At 45.6% G+C, this 23,848-nt stretch overlaps 1 protein-coding gene across 10 annotated transcripts in view; it reads right to left on the bottom strand.

Annotated features, from left to right (window-relative positions):
• The window catches only part of Rere (arginine-glutamic acid dipeptide repeats), a 391,456-nt gene that overhangs the window by 41,107 nt on the left and 326,501 nt on the right, over positions 1-23,848 (bottom strand). For 9 of the 10 annotated variants that reach the window (XM_090335897.1, XM_090335904.1, XM_090335907.1 and 6 more), the window contains one exon: positions 10,902-10,982. The exons of the other annotated variant lie outside the window; for it this stretch is intronic. In XM_090335897.1, the coding sequence (XP_090192023.1) occupies positions 10,902-10,982 (81 nt within the window). The remainder of the gene's footprint in view (positions 1-10,901; positions 10,983-23,848) is intronic. 10 annotated transcript variants of the gene reach the window in all.

Here is a 23,848-nt window from a genome sequence, read left to right as displayed (position 1 = left end):
AAAAAAGAAAAAAATCTGCAGCAGCCTCAGGAAGCTTACAGTAGTAGAGAGCTGCCAGCACTGGGCTTCCTCTGGCCTCTCGGCCTCCTCTCTAGTGGCCGCATCGGCATAATCCTCCCATGTCTGTGTACATGCATCACATGCCCACACGTGTGTGCATACCAATTTAGTGATTGTTTTGAAGTCAATCTGCAATTGGCTAATGGCTTACTCTACTGCTAAAGCCAATATTTTATTCTGGATTGGCTGAGAAAAATAAGCAATGGGTTTCAATCTTATAAATAATCTAGAACACAGTCCCACTGTTCAAATACTAGAGTTGATTTATTGCCCACAATAAACAGAACAGGAAGGCTAGTTCATTGTGGCACAATGAAGTCCAGTCCTGTCTTACCATCTTGAGACACTTGAGTTAATGAGGGTTTTCTGTGCATTACAAGAAGGGAAGCCCTGGGGGTATCCAGGTTTCAGCTGGCCTTAAACACAGCATGATCACTAAGCCAATACCAAGAGAAATGCTGAAGAATGCTTCCTAAAGTTTTCATCTTCTAGGATGGATAACTGTATCTCTATGAGTACAATGTACTTTTACCCCACTATTCACACGTGTGAACACACCCATTTCATTTATAATAAGGCTCTAAATGTGACATAAAGAAGTATTGAAAGCTGGGCACCTGTGGCCCATGTCTGTAATCTTAGCTATTGAGGAGGCTGAGATCTGAGGACTGCAGATCCAAGGCAGGCCAGGCAGGGAATCTGTGAGGCTCCTTTATCTTTAGCCAGCGACGAAAAAGCTGAAAGTGGAGCTGTGGCTGAAGTGACAGCATGCTAGTCTTGAGAAAAAAAGCTTGGGGACAGCATCCATGCCCAGTAAGCTCAAGGTCCTGACCTCAAATTCCAATACCACCAAAAATACAAGAAAGGTTTCTACTACCTGCTCTTTCTGTTCACATAACACAACTCATGGTTTTCAAATTATATATAATTGTTTATTTTTAAAATTTTGGGAGTATAAAAAGTCAGTGTTCACTTCTCAAAACAACACTATTATTTCTTACTCTATTCTCAAGAATATTCTCCAATAACATTAAAATGAACCAGTCATTTAAGGAGTATAAACTTCAGACACATTGTAAAACTTCTTGAGGAGCAGTTAAGTACTGGGGGTTTTTGAACTTGGCGCCTTGGATTCACATAGCAGATGTTCTATCTACACCACTTGAGTTGCATCCCTGGTTCTGAAAGAGAAAAAGAAAGGGGGGGGGGGGGAACGAGCGAGCTGTCTCTTCTGGGGCTTGAACTAAGAACCTGGGCACTGTTCCTGAGCTCCTTTTGCTCAGGGCTAGCTACCACTCTTCCATTTGAGCTACATTCCCAGCCCAAAGTTGTGCATTTTTAAAACATCAACAAACTAGGTTTTCAAGTCTGCATAGGTTCACAGAACATATAAGGCAAAAAAACCCAAACAATAACCACAAAACCCCAAACACAATGTAAAATAGAACATCAAAGTGAGTTCACTACAATCACAGTAATACAAATGCTCAAGTCCTACTAAAGACCCACTCAAACCTATTGTTTTTACCAGCTCATAAAACGGCAGCCATTTAGGCTTAAAAGTCATAAATGTTGGGCCAGGAGTTTGGCCTAGTGGTAGAGTGCTTACCTAGTATGTATGCAGACCAAGGTTCAATACCTCAGTACCACAAACATAGAAAAAGCTGGAAGTTGGGCTGGGAGTTTGGCCTAGTGGTAGAGTGCTTGCCTAGCATGCACGAAGACGGGTGTTCGATTGCACGAAGACGGGTGTTCGATTCCTCGGTACCACATACATAGGGGAAAAATAAAAGCCCGAAATGGGTGCTGAGGCTCATGTGGTAGAGCTCTAGCCTTGAGAAAATCCAAGGACAGTGCTCAGGCCCTGAGCTCAAGCCCAGGACTGGCCAAAAAAAAAAAAAAAAAAGAAAAAGCTGGAAGTGGTGCTATGGGTCAAGTGGTAGAGCTCTAACCTTGAGAAAGCCAAAGGACAGTGCTCAGGCCCTGAGTTTAAGCCTCAAAACTGCCAAAAAAAAAAAAAAAAAAAAAAAAAAACAAGTCATAAATGTTGACAGGCCTAAGGTGGCTCATGCCTGTAATCTCAGCTACTCAAGAGGCTGAGCTCTGAGGATCATAGTTTGAAGCCAGCTGAGAAGTCCATGAGACACTTTATCTTCAATTAACTGCCAAAAAAGCCAGAATGGAACTATGGCTCAAGTGCTCAAGTGGTAGAGTACTAAAGCCTTGAGCAAAAAAGCTTAGAAACAGCATCTAGGTCCTGAGTTCAAGCCCCAGGACTGGCATGCACACACACACACCCCACACACAGAGAGTCAGTCATAAATGTTTCTAGCTTAAGTCAGGTAACCAAGATTTGGGTAAATCATGAGAAATACCAATTACTAATCACCTTGGAAGCAGTATTTACATTCATTGGTACTTTATATCCAAAACATTCTTCATTTGAGTAAATATATATATTGCCAGTCCAGGGGCTTGGGCTCAGGGCATGAGCATTGTCTTCAGGGTTTTCTCAAGGCTTTCTACCACTTGAGCCACAGCACCACTTCTGGCTTTTTTCTATGTATGTGATACCGAGGAATAGAACCTGGGCACTCTACCACTAGGCCAAACTCCCAGGTTTTTATTTTTAAAATTATCTTTAAGTCGTTGTACAAAGGAGTTTCCATTTAGTTAAGCCGTTTGTGAATACAATGCATCCTGACTAGTGTCACCCATTTCTACATTCTCACCCACCCTCCCCACCCACTTTTCTGAATTTTGTAGGACATAACTCCTTTGAGTGCAAATTCATTAATACATTTCATTGCGTCAAAGCACTCCCATGTCATTCTCACTAGTTCTTGTAAGTAGTATAAAACTAAGGACAAACTTTAAGATATTGATACTGGGCCGGGAGTTTGGCCTAGTGGTTAAAGTGCTTGCCTAGCATGCATGAAGACCCGGGTTCGATTCCTCGGTACCACATACATAGAAAAAAAAAAAAAAAAGCCAGAAGTGGTTCTGTGGCTCAAGTGGTAGAGCTCTAGCCTTGAGAAAGTCCAAGGACAGTGCTCAGGCCCTGAGCCCAAGCCCAGGACTGGCAAAAAAAAAAAAAAAAAAAGATATTGATACTGAAAATAAATATCCAAGGTCTTCAGTTTAAAAGTCACATTGTTTCCAAATACCTTCTTTCCTTCCCAACACTGGTGCTCTAAGTTTTAGGTGCAAATGATTTAACTGCTTCAATTACAGGCAGTCACATGGTGACATGTGCACATAGTAACCCTAGCATGCTGGAGAGCTGCAAGATCCAGGCCAGCCTCTGCTAGAAGGTGAGACCTTGTCTTAAGCAAAGGAACAGTAACACACACACACACACACAGCATGTACACAATATTAATAGATGGATGGCTCTGCTCCAGTTTATGGAACAAACGCTCAGCACTGGAATCTCCATGGGATCATAGCACTTGCTGCTAAAGGCAATGACTTGAATGGAAAATTCCACCAACAATGTTTGTATCTATGCAGGATAAGGTATTAGAAGATGCAATACAGCAGGCACAGAAGCACCTAATCTTTTACTCATCTCATCTTGTCAGCCTCTCAGAGGCTTTATATGTATAAAGGATGCCCATAAAAAAGAAAACAGCATCTGAAAATCATGTAATGGTACAGAACATATAAGCAGCTAGTGTCAGTGTCTCACGCATGTAACCCTAGCTACTCAGGAGGTTGAGATCTGAGGATCGTGGTTCAAAGTCAGCCCAGGCACAAAAGTCCACACGACGCTTATCTACAGCGGTGCTATGACTCAAAGTGTTAGGGCACTATTCTTGAGCCGAAGAGCTCAGGGACAATGCGTGAGTGGGGCCAGAATTCAAGCCCCATGACTGATCAAAACAAACAAAAACACAGTGCATATAAGCTCTTCCAGGCACGGTGGCTTATACTTGTAACCCTACCTACTCAGGAGGCTAAGATCTGAGAATCATGGCTTGAAGTCAGCCCCATCAGGAAACTTCACACTCTTAGCTCTAATGAACAACCAAAAGGCCAGAAGTGAAGCTGTGGTTCAAGTGGTAGAACACTAGTTTTGAGCGAAAAAAGCTTAGGGACAGTGCCCAGGCCCTGAGTTCAAGCCCCAGGACACTCCTACGCCCTCCCACAATAAAGCTCATATTAAAAAGAGAACTGAGGGGTTGGAGATGTGACTCAAATGGTACAGCACCAGCCAATGAATGAAATTGTGAGATACTGAGTTTGAGTAGGGTGCAAGGGATTTCAATGTTTTCAAAGAAAAATGGTTTCTATCAGAAATAGAAACAGGGTCTAGCATAGTCTAGCAAACATGACTGCATGCTACAAAGATACTAAGTGCAAAGACAGGAATAACTGTGCTTAGAGGAAAGAATGGAATAGAAGAAGTGGAAAGAAGCCATATTAAATTCTCTTGACTTGGAATCTTTTGTTGTAATTTCAAAAACAAAATCAAGCCTTGTGGTGGAGCAGTTCAGAACTTCATGAAGACAACACTGTTGTGAGCAGGTAAGCCACAGTAACTTTGGGGCTGGTTGCCTGTGGTCCTAGCACACAGGATGCCAGCATCTCCTGAACTTACTGCATCTCTGAACCATCTACGAGCTTATTAAATGCAGATTCTGACTCAACAGACATGGAAAAGAGGCCTAGGAGATTGCAATTTTCACAAATTCTCAGGTAACAGAGAGAACACTCGTCTGAAGCCATTACTGTGGACAGTGAAGACTACATAGTATTTGCATTATAGATATAAGACAGAAAACCAGAGATCTCTGTGTGTATGGAGGCGGTGGTGTGCAAGCTCAAGGCCTCATACTCTCACTTGGCATGCTCAGACTGGTATTTCTTTTGGATGGGTCATGAGGCTTGAACTCAGCCTGGGCACTATCCCTGAGCTCTTCAGCTCAAGTCTATCACCCTACCCTTGAGTCAAGTCCCACTTCCCATTTTCTAGAGGTTAACTGGAATAAGAGTCTCAGGTTCTTTTGTGCCCGGGCTGGCTTTGAACCTTGATCCTCAGACAGATCTCAGCCTCCGTAGTAGCTAGGATTACAGGCTCGAGCCACCGCACCAGTTCAAGACTGATATTCTACTATTTGAACCATATCTTCACTTCCAGCTCTGAACCTGGAACTAAAGATCTCAGCCTTCTGGACAGCTAGGATTACAGGTGTGAACCACTGGCACCCAGAAAAAAAGTAGCCATCTTTTGGTCTCCTCCTCCTCCCCTACCCCGTCAGTCCTGGGGCTTGGGCACTGTCCTTGAACTTTGTCAAAACCAGTGCTCTACCTCTTGAGCCACAGCACCACTTCCAGCTTTTTCTGTTTATGTGGTACTGAGGAATTGAACCCAGGGCTTCATGAATGCTAAGCAAGTACTCTACCGCTAGGCCATATTCCCTGCCCCAAAAGTAGCTGTCTGAAGTACTGGTATATGGTTGTAACAAATCTGCTTGTTCTCAGTAATCCCAACCCATTCAGGAAGTCCATATTTTGTTACGTAACATTAGATTAAGCATTAATAAGGTTAGAAAACTGTTTGTTTAAGGTTATAATCTAAGATTAAATAAAACTTCTTGAAAGCTCTTACTGCATGAGTCATGTCAGGCCCAGGGCTTGAAGTCAGGGCCTGAGCACTGTCCTTAGGCGCTCTCAAGGCTAGAGCTCCACCACCTGAGCCACAGCACTGCTTCCAGCTTTTTTCTATGTCTATGGTACGGAAGAATAGAATCCGGGTCTTCATGCATGCTAGGGAAGCACTCTACCACTAGGCCAAACTCCCAGGACAGAGTGATTTTTAACCTCTTAATACTAATAGAATCTTTATTACTCATTCTTTTTTTTTTTTTTGCCAGTCCTGGGCTTGAGCTCAGGGCTTGAGCACTGTCCTTGGACTTTCTCAAGGCTAGAGCTCTAGCACTTGAGCCTCAGCACCACTTCTGGCTTTTTGCTATGTATGTGGGGTACCGAGGAATCGAACCCGGGTCTTCATGCATGCTAGGCAAGCACTTTAACCACTAGGCCAAACTCCCGGCCCCTCATTATTCATTCTTAAAGCCCTTTCTCAACAGCATTTATTCTTTGCTGGGAGAATATGCTCATATAAATGGCATTCTGACTGAGGAAAGGATCATTATTATCCAATAGTTATGTACATATTTCACAGAATTCATTTCTAGAATGTATAGCTGAGAAAGGTATCTGTTTTTCCTAATTGTTTTTGTTGCTTTTCAAATTGAACATTTAAATCTCCAAACTTTTCATTCAACCACCCAGAGTAAAAAGGAAAAAAAAAAAAAAAGTCACTGGTCTCTTGGAATGAGTATAACCAGCATAACAGTAACTTTCTGAATAGAGAAAATCAAGAAGAAAGGCAGGCTTCCATTCTCCTATGAGAGAACCATGTGGCCAAAGTGGATCTGAAATGCTCTTTCAGTTCTTTGCTAACATTTTACCTACTAATTTTACATTTTATGAACGAAGAGTTAAAAAGAAAAGGGACAGAGAAAATAAATGACAGGATTATTTGCCCAACCACGATACTAAAAGACTTGACGCACCATTGTTCTCTTGAGTTCTATAAGGTTCACGCCTAAGAGCCATTCAACCAAACCTCCATAAACAATTGGTTTCCATAATCACAGCCACCATTTCCACTTCAGTGGGCAGCAGTGTGCAATGAGAAGTCAGATTTAGCTCCTGTGTAGTAAACACCAGAACTGAAGGTGCTAAGAGAGTTGTTCTCCACACCCCACAGGCACTCCTCTAACGTAACTGCGTGGAATGAACTGGTAAGAATGACTGGGGGCTAGATAAGAGATGTTCTTAGAGGTGAAGCACTTGTCCAGAGCATCCTGGTCATGTCATGTTCAGTTACCACAGCAAAGTAAAACACGCACACACAAATAAACCGTCTTGAAACACTCTTAGAAAATGTCATCTCATCTGATTTTTGAAAACAATCCTAAGGACTAAAAACGATTACCCCATTTTATAGACACAGAAAGTAAGGGATAGAGGAAATCTACAAATACAGAAAGTAAGGGACAGGCCGGGAGTTTGGCCTAGTGGTTAAAGTGCTTGCCTAGCATGCATGAAGACCCGGGTTCGATTCCTCAGTACCACATACATAGAAAAAAGCCAGAAGTGGTGCTGAGGCTCAAGTGGTAGAGCTCTAGCCTTGAGAAAGTCCAAGGACAGTGCTCAGGCCCTGAGCTCAAGCCCAGGACTGGCAAAAAAAAAAAAAGAAAAAGAAAATAAGGGACAAAGGAATCCGAACGATCTGCCTATACAGCCCACAGAAAGTGAGTGGCAAACAAGGCAAGGACTGTCACTTAGAGCGACCCTAAAGGTTGCACTAGCCTTGTGTGAGGATGTCGGTTAGCACCCATCAAACAAATCCTCATGCAAAGAATCATCATTTCAGAAAAAATAACTTTGAAACTCTTGACAGGACTTGACCTCAAGGTCCTAGCACAGCTCAGAGCAAACAGCATAGTTCAAAGAGACCAATGAGTACTATAGTTACTAGTAAGACCAAGAATAGAACACAGGTCTGCTGACCTTTGCTCTGATGCCCAATCGGGAGTGTTCTTTTGGATACCCTTATGATGTTTCAAGCCATTTGAGTATAGCAAAGAAATGAGTTCACAATTCTGGTACACAGAATGTGGGAGGCAACCAGAGAATATGAATTTGCTATAAAGGTAGCTTTTGAACCAAGAATGGTAGTACCTGCAAATTTCTTCATCCTCTATGACAAAAATAAAAAGTGACCTTTTCCCTCCCCTCCCTGAAGGCTGTGAATGATTAGCTGGGCTTTGCTGATAACTAAGCAAAATACCATGAGTGCCTCTCCTAGATGAGTAAAATGCTTACAGATTTACACAACTATCAAACTCCTCCAAAACAGTCAAGAAAGCAGGTACTATGAATGTGCAGAAAAACTACACTATTACAAAGCAAAGTCTTTTTTACTCCAATGACAGTGCCCTGATGGAAAGGCTGGAAATAGTCAGGGCACAGTGCCAGAGGAGCAGGAACGGCCATGGCAGAGGAGTGACGGAACAGTCTTGGGAAAAGGGACCCATGAGCCAGCTCACAAGGCCAGTGTGCCAGATCTAAAGTGGAGAATAGGCAGGTTGTTGTTCATTGAGTCAGACACCATAGATAAGAAAGGGCAACTGAGGGTGAGAGAATAGATTAGAAGAAACAGTTTAATTTTTAAGTAGAAAAAACAGATTAGAAGTGTGCGAATGAGGCTAAAGGTAGCCCCAATCTGTTTCCACTAAGGGATATAGCCAAGGGATCTGGAAGTTGGCATTTCCAAACAGGAAAAAGTAGACGTTGGGCTACAAGCTGGTAGCTTACACCTATAATCGAAAGGCTAAGATCTGAAGACAGCAGTGGTTCAAAGACAGTCCAGGAAGTTAAGACCATGAGACTTACCTCCAATAAAATACCAGAAGAGCCAGAAGCAGAACTGTGGCTCAAGTGGTAGAATGCTAGCCTTGAGCACAAAAGCTCAGGGACAGAGCCCAAGCTCTGAGAGTTCAAGCCCCAAGATTAGCATTAAAAAAAAAAAAGTAGGCTTTTAATTTAATACATAATTATGCTATCATAAGTTTATTTTTAAAAAGAAAGACTCCTTGACAAATTCTTCATAGTTCATAATTGTTAAAAGAATGAGGGTATAAAGCTTGAGTTGAGGTTACAATCTGGCTAACAAACAACTTTATTAAAAAAAAACCTATTCGGGGGCCAGGAGGGTGGCTTAGTGGTTAGAGTGCTTGCCTAGCATGCACAAGGCCCTGGATTCAATTCCCCAGTACCACATAAACAGAAAAAGCCAGAGGTGGTGCTGTGGCTCAAGCAGAGGAGCACTAGCTTTGAGAATGCCCAAGGGTAGTAGTGCTCAGGTCCCGAGTTTCAGCCCCAGGACTGGCAAAAACAAAAACCTATTCATGGATTGTTTTTGCAGCCAAACCAAATGTCCTACACTTGGGCCAAAGAATTTTTTTGGGGGGTCAGTTGTGGGGCTTGAACTCTAGGGCTGGGCATAGTCCCTGAACGCTTCAGCTCAAGGCTAGTGATCTACCACTTGAGCCACAGTGCCACTTCCAGTTTTCTGGTGGTTATTTGGAGACAAGAGTTTTATGGACTTCTGTGCCCAGGCTGGCTTTGAACCACAATCCTCAGATCTCAGCCTCCTGAGAAGTTAGGATTACAGATGTGAGCCACCATTGGCATCTGGCTATCATTTTAGTTTTTTTAAAGTATGGGCCAATCTTAAATAGTTGAGACCCCAGAAAACTTAAGAGCATTTACTTCACTGTTCCACATTAAATATGTCTTCATAATCTGTTCTAGAAGCAGAATAAGTTGATTTTATATAGATCATATATATTTTATATGATTTATATAGATTGGTTCCATCATATATTTTGCTTTAATATTCATAGTTTTCTGTCTCTAGACATTCTCTATGACCCATCTCAGCATATTTAGATGCATAATAGACCATATAATTTAATCTAATTACCACTGACTGATGAAAGCCATCAGTTCATACTAGACTGTACTTGAAATCTTAGAATCCATCCCTTTTATCTCTGTCCTTAAGATGCTAGATGGTAGAGTCCAGAAAAATAATTCAGAGTTTTTGCTTTTGTTATTTTGGTTTGGTGCCAATCTTGAGATTTGAACTCTGGAACTGGGTGTTGTACCTGGGCTTTAGGACACAAGACTAGAGCTCTAGCACTTGAGCCACAGCTCTACTTCTGGCCTTTGTGGCACTTAGTTGGAGATGAATCTCAAGGACTTTCCTGCCAGGGCTGACTTTGAACCAGTATCCTCAGATCTCAGCCTCCTGAGTAGCCAGGATGACAGGTGTTAGTGACCTGCACTTATTTTTTAACAGTTCAGTGTTTTCTTTTGTTTTTTTTTTTAAACAGAAATCAAAACAGAAGAAGCAACCAGTAAACGCCATCCAACAGAAAATGAAATTGAAAACCAACAGGAAAATCCCCATCCAGTTTTATAATGGATATTCTTCATCTCTACTTAAAAAAAGAAAAAGAGCCCAAAATGCAGGTAGATTAAATATCAATTACAACCCTCTAGCTTAGTCAGAGGGGCCGTTGACCACCCGGGTCAAGTGGAGGGTCCCACTCCTTCCCCCACTGTCCCCAACACTTCCTGTAAGAAGATCTACAGGCGTGTGGTTGCAGGTAAATGACAGGAACCCTCTCCAGGTTTATCTTCATAGAATTCCACTCTGAACTTTCCTCAGCAAACACACTCCAAGTTTATCAGAAGCGTTTGTCAGATTTGACCCCCCCAGCTTCGTGAAATACAACAATTATTTTTTAAAGTACCAGTTAAGCAATTTATAAAAATCCTTGTCCTATCAATCCAATGAAAAGTAAAAACTTTTAGGGCCAGAATATGAAGGATTTTAAAAACTATACTTCAGAATTAAGTAAAAAGGAAAATCCCAACGGAATTAAAAGCAGAGAGCGCGCCACATTCTACCATTTGGCTTGGTGGATGGCTTTTAAAACATTTCCTATGATGACCCCTGGATTTAACATTAAGAGACTAACTCTTGAAGGCCTTCCCCCACGAACTGCTCTTGGGAGGGACGAGCGCGTCCCCTCGCCATCTAAATATCAGGAGCCGGGGCAGGGGAGCGAATGGAATTCCAGAGGTGGCCGGGTCTGCGGCCCGCGCGGGTCACAGGAAACCATTTCGCAAGCGCGGCGCGGAGAAGCCGGGGAGCGGGGACGAGCCGAGTTACATAAAGTCCGGGCACTCACGGTTTCCTTATTGGGAAGCAGCTCCTTGCGAATTCGGAAGAAGTTCTTGCCGTACTGCCGGAGTCCCTTCACGAAGCGCTTCTGCGAGCAAGACAGACAGGGGCGTGTGAGCTCTAACACCAAAGCAGGGTGCCGCCGGCAGACCCGCGAGCCGCAGCCCCTCCGCGGGGAGGTGGGGAGGTGGAGGGGCAGGGCGGCCGGCCGCCCGGCAGGCCCGCGGCCCGCTCTACGGGAAGGCAGGCCGGTCGGACGCCGCCCGGCCCGCCGAGGCACACACCACAAACATCCCGCGCAGGATCCCCAGCACACCGCCCCCCCCCGCCGCTCTCACTCCCAGGGCCACAGGGGTGGGGGGAGGCGAGCCCCGGTCGCGCCCCGGTCCAGGGCACTCCGGAGGCGGCGAGGCTCCGTCCAGACTCCCGAAATTCACGGGGAAGGCGCCGACATCGCCGGGTCCTCCCCAGCCCCAACCCGCCAGCCGTCCTCAAAGCCGCTGAGAATAAAGGCCCGCCCGCCCCCTCCCTCCCGCCCGGCCCCCTCGCGCCGCGCTCCGGAGCAGTCCCGGACGCGCCCCAGCCCAGCCCGACCCAACACGGTCACTTCGCCCCGCTCCCAGCCACCCGCGGCGGCCCAGCCCCACCTCGGAGCCCGGGCGAGCCGAATCCGGCCGGCCCCACAGCTACAGGTAAGCGCGGCGCGGGGCCGCTGTCCCCGTCCCCGGCGCCGGCTCCACAAAGCGCAGGGCGGAGGCGGCCGCGGGCGGCTCGGCGTGTGACCGCGGCGGGGCCGCGCGGCGCGGGGTGGGGGGGCGCGGGACCGGGGCTGCCGCCGCCGCCGCCGCCGCCGCGGGGAGGACGGGAGGAGGCCGAGCGCAGCGCGGAGCCCCGCACGGCCGCGGGCGGCTGCAAAAGGCGGCCTGGATCGCGGCGCCGCCCTCCCGGCTGGGGCCCCAGCGCTTGGCCTCGGCCCCGCCCCCGGCCCGACCCCGCCGGGCGGCCGGAGCCTCCTGGCCAGCCAGGCCTCCCGTCCTCCAGCCCGCAGAAGCACCCAGGCGGCGGAGCTGGAAACTTCCGCCCTGCTCCGGAGAGCAAAGAACTGGGAAAGCGGCCCGCCCGGGAAGAGCAGAGGGCCGGGAGAGCTGAACGGAGAGCGGGGCGGGAGGGGGGTGAGGGGGCAGACGGGACGGGCCGGGAGAGCGCGCGGCTCCGTCGAGCCAAGCTCCTGGCACGGCACACCGCGCCGCCAGGGCCTTCACAACCCCGCAGGGCCCCGTGGCCCCTTCCCACCAGGCTCAGGCTAGGCCAGCACCGTGGGGACGTCCCACCGGGCGGAGGGGCCGCGATGTCCACCAGCCCTATCGACCTGACAGAGGGCCTCTCTTCCCCACGATGGAGATGTGCAGGGTAAATTCAGAGGAGGGCAGAACCTGGCCTGTGAGACCCATCTGCAATCTGCTTTTTTAGATCTCACCACTTGTAAGGCATGACTTTCAGTGTGGTGACAAACAGTTCAGAGGAAAAACCTGCCAAGGCACCACACGAAGCAGGCAGTCAGGAGTATTGTCTTGACCAACTGACACCCAACACTGTGAATTTCAAGGAGATGGCCCTGCCCTCAGCCCATAGGTACACAGAGGGATCTGGGGCCAGAAAGGAAAGGTGGAGCTAGGAGGAGGAAGCACCTCCCTCCCTCTACCTCCTGCAGTCTCAGAAGAAGTAACCAGGAAGAACCCCAGCCTGTTGGGTGGAACTGGGCCAGAATCAAAGTCAGCCAGGAGGGACTTATGGAACATTCCTAGAAATTGACAGGTGATAAGGTGTGCGGAAGGAGGGCCTCTGGAGAAGAGGCAGGTTGCAGTCTGGGAAGAGTTAAGATCCAAGTGGAAGGCCAGCCGAAAACACTCGACAGGGCTGCTTCAATGACACCAGGGACAGACCAGGTTAAGACATTAGTGACAGAGCACTGGTGTGACATGAAGAGAACCTGAACTCATGCTTAAAAGAGTTTATGGAACACTTAGCATTGAAAAGATCCAAGACAGAAAAAGTAAAAGTAGCCATGGGCTTCATTTTAAACTGCCACATTATGGACAGCCAATATAAATGCGCGTGGCATCACTACACAATGTTCTTAGTACCTGGTCAACATGGAGTGGCAAGAAATAGCTAGTCAATGCTACCGACAAGGAGAGGAATGGGCTGAAGTGGTCTCTGGCAGTGCAGAATACTTTCACGAAAGCAAGAGAGCCCTTTGGAGGGCACTCTCTAGATTGCACAGCTAGAGAGTGGGAGAGTCTACACACAGGCGAGGTAGACCACCTGGCATTCCATTGGATGGTGGAAAAAAACTAATTCTGGACATGGGGTAACAAGGTAGGCATGGACAAACCTGTGTTCTGAACCTGTTTCTTCCATTTATTATGATGGAATCCTTTGAACATTATTCCACACAATGAGTAGGTAGGTATTAAGAACCTGCTATATTCTAGAACCCTCACACCTTTTTATCCACATCCTGCTAATCTAAGAAGGAAATATTATTGTGTCCATGTTAAGACTGAAGAGCTGAGGTACAGATCGATATGATGAGATCCTTAGTGAGATGGTCAGCATTCAACCACAATGCCCCATGCCACCTTGTCATTTCCTGTGCAGTACAGCCTGAAGCCACGGCTATTTCTGTTACAGTGCCATCATCCCTGACTTTACACTTCCCAGTTGATCCACCCTCCTTCCTACCTGTCCTAGTGCAATTCCAGGCCAGGCCCTCAGCTTTTTCTTAGGCCCTAGCTTCTTAGCAAGCCACCATCCACCCTGTTACAAGTCTCTGTGCAGGAATTTTCCAGAACTAGATTTTACTGAAAGTTTCACACTGTCTCCTAGCTCCTGTCTAAGTATAGCATTTTGAGCTGCAAGGTAGTGTTTAAATTCCTTAGTCCTGGGTGGAGGGAAAGAAATGGGGTCAAAAACATGAGAAGGGGTATCAATGTACAAGAAGTAATGCACCCACTACCTGATGAATGTAACTGTAACCCCTCTATATGGTACCCTGACAATTAAAAAAAAAATCCCTTAGTCCCGAATTCAAGACCTTCCAGAATCCTGTTCCTGCCTACCTGTCCAATTGCATGTTCAAATGTGTCCCAAGGTTCATCTCAAACCCAGACTCAAATCAATCCCACTCCAAAGGGACACTTCCCCAACCAGTGCCTCGGCTCCCTCATTCATTTGTACTTTTAAAGCCTCATTTACCCGTGGGGTACATAAGAAAGGAATCATATCTTATGCTGTCTGGCCTCCCTGTAACACAAGGCAGTTAGTATTCACCAAGCTTTTAAATATGAGTAACATCAACTACGGGGATCTCTTGGCTATATCACCAAACTCTTCTGGTTTTCTTTCTACCACTTGTATAATTCTCTACATAGTAGCCTCTGAATTTTATGTATCTCCCCAGAGCTTTGTCCTAAGCTTTCTGGTCTCTCCTCCCAGTATTATTTCTGTTCCCCAGCTCTAAATATGACCTAAAGTTTTCACCAGTATTTGTAAGGCCGAATCTATCTATCCAATTAAGAACTCTCACTTGACTGTGTTGTACTTCCAGAAATAGGAATTTGACATCTGGTGGTATACTCAGACCTACCACAGACACTCATGTATATCCGTGACTGCTGTTAAGTGTAAAGCACCCTTGGCCCTACTCTTTACAAAAAAAAAAGGGAAGTAAAAGCTTCATGTGGCTGGTGCTGTTACTTCTCTATGGAAAGCCACAAGGCCTCAAAACCAGCAAAACATCTGCTTCTCAGACACCAGCCTTTACCTTGTGGTTTACCAGAAATGCAGAGTAGCCTGTAAAATCGAAACAAAGCCAGGCCCCTCTGAGCCAGGAGTGACTGGAAGAGGTCAATACGTGGAACCTGTTTCTGAGGCAGAATCCACCTCTCTTGGATGTTTTCAAGACTAATTTAATAATTACCTGCTGACTGATAAATAGTACCATTGTACTATAAGCCTCTAAGTGAAAGTTCATGGACATGGTCTATTAACAATCTCTACAAGTTAAGCTAGAATTAAACATTTCCAGTGCTGAAATTCAAGGTTGTATGTAATACTTCCATGTCTATTAGTGCTGTTATCCTTGATAGGGTATAAAAATTAGATGGAATGCCAGGGTGCTAAGGTGAAGGCAAAAGAAGAATGATGCCATGGAAGGATTCAGAACTGGCTCAGTCTGGCTGTCAGCACCCAGATGCCCTGTGCTCTGCTCTGCTTGGCTTCTGGGGATGTAGTATGCCCATGTTCACAGGGACCAGCTCAGGGGCTTGGGAGGTTTTCATGTCCAACCAACCTGACTGGACCTGGAAACACAAACATCTTTTCTAGTCCTCTTATCACTATAGCCAGCATCTATTTATTTATGACAAGAAGATTATTCTTTGTTTTATGTTACAACTTTGTCAAGATTATGCTCCAAGTGTTAGATGCGCTTATAGTTTTCTATTAGTGAGATGAAATATCACACATCAGAGGTTAGCTAGAAGAAATTGTTGTTGGTCATGGGGCTTGAACTTAGGGCCTGGGCATTGTCCCTAAACTGTTTTTGCTCATGGATAGCAATCTACCACTTGAGCTAGAGCTCTACTTCCAGTGACCTGGAAGACAAGAATCTCGAACTTTCCTGCCCTTGCTGGCATTGAACCATGATTCTCAGATCTCAGCCTCCTGATTAACTCGGATTACAGGTGTGACTCACCAATACCTGGTAAAGAAATTTCTTTTTTTTTTGGCCAGTCCTGGGGACTGAACTCAGGGCCTAAGCATTGTCCCTGTGCTTTCCTCAAGGCTAGTGTTCTACCACTTGAGATAAGAGTACCACTTGTGGCTTTTTCCGTGAATTTGGTACTGAGGAATCAAACCTGGGTCTTGGTGCATGTTAGGCAAGCACTCTACCACTAGGCCAAACTCCTGGCCCATGATAAAGAAACTTCTAATGGAGAAATTCTCTCTTGCTCTCCCTCTCCTCCCTCCCCTGCCCCAAACATATATGAATTCTAAACTCAGATATCCAGGAACCTAGTCTCGGTCTTTCATAAAGAAAATGGCTATTTAGACACATTTACTTTTAAAATGGGAGATAGAGGAATAAAAGTTACTTGGGCAGGTATAAAAATTGAGCCCAACATAATAATATCATCATCTCTTACTATTAATTCATGTGTTCAGAGGTTCCTTGTGCAGTTGCAGAGCCCCTTCCCAAGTCATGTGCCTGTGGCCCATGAGAGCTTCACTGACCCACCAAGTTTCCTGCCTGGCCAGCAGTCCCCACCAACAGCACCACCGGGTAGTACAACCACTAGTAGGGCCACTGTCCTGGTCTGAAAGGGAGGGAAGCACTGCCCAGCACAGCAATAAAAGTGGTTGTGCATCACCCGTGCAGGCCCAGCCTGTTCTCCTGGGAACATGGCCAGTGTTCCCTGCAGTGCCTCAGTTCCTCCATTAGTCATCACAGCCCCTCAGGAGGCGGACATTAGGCTAGACTATCTCCACTTGCAGATGGAAAGCTTGCTCTAAGTCCTTGACCCCAGCAGAAGGGTCACAGTGATCTGTGTAAACAGCATGGGCAAGGCTAGGAATGAAGGCAAGGGTACAACTGGTGCCTAGGTTTCAACATAGTATGTGTTCTCAAAAAAATCTCTATCTTGGGGCTATGAGTATGACCTAGTAGTAGAGTGCTTACCTAGCATACATGAAGACTGGGGTTCAATTCCTTGGTGCCACACACATAGAAAAAGCTGGAAAAGGTGCTAAGGCTCACGTGGTAGAGTGCTAGCCTTGAGAAAACCCCTGGGTAGTACTCAGGCCCTGAATTCAAACCCTACCAAGGATTGGCAGAAAAAAAAATCTATACCTTGTCAAGTGAAGGTTCTCTATTCTCATCTCAATCACCCCTAGGCACTAGCCATAAAACATTTACCCACTTAACTCACAACAATTATTCTGGCGGGGGCCCGGTCACTCACACCTGTAATCCTAGCTACTAAGGAGGCTGAGATCTGAGGACTGCAGTTCAAAGCCAGCCTAGACAGTAAAATTCCTTGAGATTCTTATCTCCAATTAATCATCAGAAAACCGGAAGTAGCACTGTGGCTCAAGGGGTAGGGCAACAGTCTTGAGCTGAATAGCTCAGGGACAACACCCAGGCCCAGAGTTCAAGTAAAAAAAAAAAAAGTCAAGACAAAAAAAAAATTATGAATATATCAGCTTCAAAGTTGATTTAAGAGTACTGGAGCGGGGCCGGGAGTTTGGCCTAGTGGTTAAAGTGCTTGCCTAGCATGCATGAAGACCCGGGTTCTATTCCTCGGTACCACATATAGAAAAAAGCCAGAAGTGGTGCTGAGGCTCAAGTGGTAGAGCTCTAGCCTTGAGAAAGTCCAAGGACAGTGTTCAGGCCCTGAGCTCAAGCCCAGGACTGGCAAAAAAAAGAAAAAGAAAAAGAAAAAGAGTACTGGAGCAAGGGCCAGGAGTGTAGCTTAGTGGTAGAGTGCTTGCCTAGCATGCATGAAGACCTGAGTTCTATTCCTCAGTACTACACACACAGAAAAACCAGAAGTGGTGCTGTGGCTCATGTGGTGGAGCTCTAGCCTTGAGAAAGCCCAAGGACAGTGCTCAGGCCCTGAGTTCAAGACCTAAAAGTGGCCAAAAAAGAAAAAGAAAAAAAGAGTACTGGGCAAGAGTGCAAGTTCTTTGTAGGGTCAGGTGCCTGCAGTGTCCTCAAACTCCCATCATGACTCTTCTTGTTGAAGTGATCTTGGGCACTGGATCTAACCCCGACTGCAGCAGGGAAGAAAGCAGAAGAGGGGCCAGCTTGCAAAAAATGGCTAAAAGATACCTCTACATTAACCTCTTGCTGAGAGCTTTCAAAATTAACTCCCTCTGGTGAATTTTAACTAGTGTATCACAGTCACACCCCGTGACTTCTGAAAAGCGATGTCTAGTCAGTCTTCTTACATAACTGTTTAGAAAACACTGTGGGTATTAAAATGAGTCCCACTGTGAAAATAGCTCCTTCTGCTCTACCCTGTTTTCTGCACAGAATTTTCTTAATAACTTATTGGTTCTCTGGGGGATGGAGAAGTAGGCAGATATGCAAGCCAGCCATGGTCAGCCCTTCCCCCTCCTTCTGAGGGACACAAATTGCAAGGCCATCAGCCAGCCACCAAGAAAGACGCACTCACAGCTCTCTGGAGGTCTAGAGCAGCAGGCAAAAATAAGGACTAGGGTGAAGGATGAATGGTGTCACATGTGCATTTAGTCACTGACTGATGGGAGGTGGGGTAAGAGCCTACTGCGGCTTCTCTGTGCTTCCTGTTTCCTACTAGTGCCCATCTCTCCATATCTAAAACATTTCCCTCTGTGCGCACTGCTTGGAGACCTATCATTTGGCCTGGGTTTTAAATGTTTAACTGTTAATTTTGTAATAAATAGTACCACAACCAATTTGCATAAGAGGGGGCCTATGTTTCTTAGTTCTATTTTTTTTTTCCCAAGTCCTGGGCTTGGGCTCAGGGCTTGAGCAATGTCCTGGACTTTCTCAAGGCTAGAGCTCTACCACTTGAGCCACAGCACCACTTCTGGCTTTTTTCTATGTATGTGGTATTGAGGAATTGAACCCAAGTCTTCATGCATGCTATGCAAGCACTCTACCACGAGGTTAAACTCTCAGCCCTCCTTATTTCTATTTTAAATACACTTTGTACTTACTAGTATTATTGTAGGCTTGTTAGTTGATAGATGAACTAAATTAGTTCATACCTATAATCCTACTACTCAGAAGGCTGAGATCTGTGGATCATGGTTCAAAGCCAGCCCAGACATGAAAATCTGTGAGACTCTTATCTCTGATTAACCACCAGAAAACCAGAACTGGCCCTGTGGTTGAACATGATACAGCCATAGCTTTGAGCTGAAAAGTTCAGAGACAGGGCCCAGGCACAGAGTTCAAATCCCATGACTGACAAAAACAATAAACAAAAAAACCCACAAAGCTTCTGGCTGGGAGTTTGCCCTAGTGGTACAGTGCTTGCCTATCATGTACAAAAACCTCGGTTCAATTCCTTGGTACCACATACATGGAAAAAAGCTGGAAGTGGTGCTGTGGCTCAAGTGGCAGACCACTTGAGGAAAAAAGCCCAAGGCCCTAAGTTCAAGCCCCAGGACTGGCAAAAAACAAAACCAAAACAAACAAGCAAACAAAAAAACCCTAACAGTCTTCCCTCTGTCTTTCTATGTTCACTGGGCTGCAGGCTGATCACCCTCACCTGACCACTGGCACAAATTCATACTACCTGCACATGGCACAGACCTCCCACTCTCATGACTTCAGATGCCTCCCCTCAGTTGCTGAATTCTGTAAAGGACACTCCTGCAATTGTCAGGTACTAAATCACCTCTAAACATCCTATCCTATCCTCATGTGCTGTAGAGCCCCAGCTCTACCTCCTTTGCCACTCACAAGGCTTGAGGCCATTGCTCACAAATCCATCCATCCTCAGGCCTGCCCAGGATCTAAGTAGGTCTGTGCAGACTTCAGTCCCACCTGCAATTTTTCCTAGCTTTGCTCCTCATGCCCTCCTCACTCCCTGGGGCCTACTGCTGCCAGCTGTAGTGGAAATCAACTAAAAGAAATGCCTGCCATGCTCTCTCCTGATTTGCACTCCTTTCCCCAGCACTTCCACAAGTCCCCCCACCCTCTGCAATCCTTGTCTGTGTCCATTCTTGTGCAGGTGCTCCTCTCTAATTTTAGGGGGGGCTGAACAGACTGCGGGGACACATTAGTCCACACAATAGCCACATCAGTTCAGGGGCTCTCCATACTCTTTTCTCCAGTATCACAGTTCTGGGGACTCTTAATGGGTTCCATTCTTAGTCTTGGAATTGCCAACCTCCATAGCTGGGTTTCCAGCAACCCACTTCATGTTGTATAGAGACCTCAGTGCCCCAACCTAATTCCAGTCTCTTTTTAAAATTTTATTTATTTTTTTTATTTATATATTTTTTTGCCAGACTTGGGACTTAAAACTCAGAGCCTGGGTACTGTCCTTGAGCTTCCTCAGGGCTAGCGCTCTACCACTTGAGCCACAGCACGACTTCTGGCTTTTTTTGTGTATGTGGTACCAAGGAATTGAACTAAGGGCTTCATGCATGCTAGGCAAGCAAGCACTCTACCAGTAGGCCATACTCCTAGCCCTGGTACTGTTCTGTTCTCCACCTCTTCCTCCTCCTCCTCTTCTTCCTCTTCCTCCTGCTCTTCTTCTTCTCCCTCCCTCTTCCCGTCGGTCATGGGATTTGAACTCTGGGCCTGTGTGTTGTCCCTGAGATCTTTAACTCAAGGCTACCACCCTATCCCTTGAGCCACAGTGCCACTTCCAGTTTTCTGGTGATTAATTGGACGTAAGAGAGTCCTGGACTTTTTAGTGCCCAGGCTGGCTTTGAATTGCGATCCTCAGATCTCAGCCTCCTGAGTAGTTAGGATTACAGGTGTGAGCCACTGCACCCGGCCAATACTGTTCTTTCTTATACCATCTTCAACCCTTCTTTCTTTTGCCCACACACATCAATTCCACTAATATTTAATAAGTGCTAATTACGGTGGTCACACTGAATTAAGAGTGTATTGCACAGTGCTTTGTGAGGAATAATGCAGTTTAAATGCAGCCCTGCCATGAGGCCCACTTTTCTTATTCTTCATCTCTGGACAAAGATCGTGCTCTTATCTATGCATCTTCCACCAAATTGTGAATTCCCTTCTTATAAAGCTCATGGTGGGGGCCGGGAGTTTGGCCTAGTGGTTAAAGTGCTTGCCTAGCATGCATGAAGACCCGGGTTCAATTCCTCGGTACCACATACATAGAAAAAAGCGGGAAGTGGTGCTGAGGCTCAAGTGGTGGAGCTCTAGCCTTGAGAAAGTCCAAGGACAGTGCTCAGGCCCTGAGCTCAAGCCCAGGACTGGCAAAAAAAAAAAAAAAAAAAAAAGCTCATGGTGGCACACCCTTGTAATGCTAGCACTTGGGAAGCAGAAGCAGGAAGGTAACTCATTTGAGGCCAGCTTGGGCTACATAGCAAGTTTCAGACCAGCTCCAACTACAAAGACAAATGAATGCATACACACATTTATACATTATTAGTAAATATGTGTTACAATAAAAATGCAACTGTTTATATATTTCTACACACATACCACACACATACACACACATACACAGCCCCATCACAGTAATGGGAATTGAATGCGGGGTCTCATGCTGCAATGCAAGCACTCTATCACTTGAGTCACACACCAGTTCAGAAAGCTAACACAATGTTGGATTTAATGTTCCTTTTTTCCAAGAAAGAGAAATGTAAATGGAATTTCAAGCTAGTATTGGCTTCTTAAGAGTCTAGATGAAGAAAATATTCTTTTGTATCTACTTTTAACAGAGGGATTAAAGTGTTTTATGCCTATTAAAAGTACTTTAAAGGTATTTATACATACATACATGTAAATACATATGTATATAATGCACACAAAACATACGCACATGAAGTGAAAGCATTTTTTAAAATGCATGCTGTCTATTCATGCTCAAGGTTTCCACCCAACTTGGTTTAGAGTGCAAGCTCTGCCAGTCACTAACTACTTCGGTGTACTGGTCACCAGCCTTCTTCAAGGGCTTCAAGTCCTAAGGCCTGAAGTCAGGACTTGAACACTGTCCCTGAGCTTCTTTTGCTCAAGGCTAGCACTCTACCACTTGTGCCACAGCTCCACATTCAGCTTTTCTAGTGGTTAATTGGAGGTAAGTCTCGGTGGACTTACCTGCAGGCTGGCATTGAACCATGAGCTAGGATTACAGGCATGAGATACCTGTACCCAGCTTTGAGCCTCTATTATCTTAAATAACTCAACTCGCCAATGACAGAAAAGCAGCAATGAGGTAAGGAAGCCGTGTTCCTATGTAGAGCAAAGAACGGTAAGTTTTATTTATGGATGAGGAATATATATTACTGAAGGCAAAATAAGCCAACAAATGAAAGCATACAATTTTATCCCCATGCTGCGCTTACAAAGCGAGGGCAGCACTCTTTCACACACAGAAGGAGTTCTGTTTCATTCTCTCTCGAGTTCTGAGTTCCCCAATTAAAAAGTAGAGCAGGACTGGAGATATGGTTCAAGTCAATGCATGCCTGCCTAGCAAGTACAAGGACCCCAGTTCAAGTCCCAATACCATCAAGAAAACAAAAAAAGATAAGCCTGAGATGCATGCCTCTTGTCTTCCTTTGTGGAAGGCTGAGACTGAGAGGACTGTTGTTTCAGGCTAGCAGGGAAAGAAAAGTCTCTATTTCAACAGAAAAAAGTGAGGCATGGTGGCCACTTCTGTAATCCTATGCAGGAAGCAAAAGCAAAAAACAAACAACAAAACAAACAAAAACTGGGGAAAACTGAAATCCAGGTATGTGCTCAGGCAGAAGGCAACACCCCGTGTGTGCTAACCAGTGCAGTAAAGAGGGCTGCAGCCTCGTGACGATGGCTTATGCTTATAATCTAAGCTACTCAGGAGGCTGGGACTGTGGCTGGAAGCCAGCCAGGGCAAAGAATTCTGTAAGACTCTGACTTCCCATCAGCACAGCAAAAAGCCAGAAATGGATCTATGGATCAAGTGGTAGAATGCCAGCCTTGAACAAAAAAGCTGAGTAAGAGCATGAGTGGGGTGGAGGGTGGCTTAATGGGAGAATACCTGCCTCGCAAACATGAGGACCCCAAGCCCCAAGACACAGTAGCACTCAAAAGCAAAACAAAACAAAACAAAAAAACAAGTCCAGCCATTACAAAAGGTCCAGACTGGAGAAACGAGGAGTGGAGAGGGGTAGAGATACTTGAAAGCCATGGCTATTCCAGTCCAGCTTGCCCATGACTCTAATCTGACTAACCACCTGACAATAGCCTCTCTGCACCCTAAACCCAGCTGCAGCTAGTCCTAAATTTTTGCCCCACAGATAAAGGCATAGCTGTTTTAATAAGCTTGGATAACTCCTTATTGTTAGGGCAGTTTGTTATGTCAAAACGTATTTGATAGGTTACTAAAACCATTAAAACATTAACTGCGATGTCAGTCAACTATTAGACAAAGAAGAAACCTTCTAATTATACTTCTTTGCATATCCAATCCTTCTATGACCTTGTGGTGTGTGAACACCTAGCTTGTATCCTCATGTATGATATGATTGATAAGATATGACATGGTACACGTTGCTGAGTAGTAAGAGGGATGGGCCATGTCTTGCTGATTTACCCTAGCACCTAACAGCATGGAGCAGATGATCCACAACCACTGGTTGAGTGAATATGTGCCTGCTCAGTCTTCCTGTAGAAGATCTGGCTTCTATTCACTTGCCCTCCATTTGGCCTTAAGGCCTCTGACAGGTGATAGATACAAATGGTTATCTTTCTTCGAAGTTCCCCTCCCGTAAGAACCAAGCCATCCCCTCCATGATGCCAGCTCAGCACACACAGCAAAGTCAATGGTTTCCTTTCTTACTACATCTGTGTGCAAAAGCCCCTCCTAGGCAGTCTTTAAAAAAAAAAAAAGCAAAACCCAACATCATTTTCCACTCAAAGACCACACTCAATGGGAAAATGAACTGATTTTGGATGGTCTAAATCACAACTGAGTCCCCCGGAAAAGGCCACTGAACCAGCCTATTTCTGTTGGCCTCTACTGCTAGCCAGTCAAATGAGAACTGGCTAGAGGATGCAGTATCAGCTCTGTAGAAACTCTGCCAGCTAAAGACCTCTTGCCAATTATGGCTGCATAATACAAAGTAAAAATAACCCAACATTAAGAACAGAACCCAAACAAGCACTCTCTTGCAGTGTCACCTAAGTCTCCACACAAATGCCCCAGCAAAGTGGCT

Source organism: Megascapheus bottae, chromosome 6 (genome assembly GCF_031878675.1).
Source record: "Megascapheus bottae isolate mThoBot1 chromosome 6, mThoBot2.hap1, whole genome shotgun sequence".
In the NCBI taxonomy this organism is placed as follows: Eukaryota; Metazoa; Chordata; class Mammalia; order Rodentia; family Geomyidae; genus Megascapheus; species Megascapheus bottae.
This window is presented reverse-complemented; position numbering and strand designations above follow the sequence as displayed.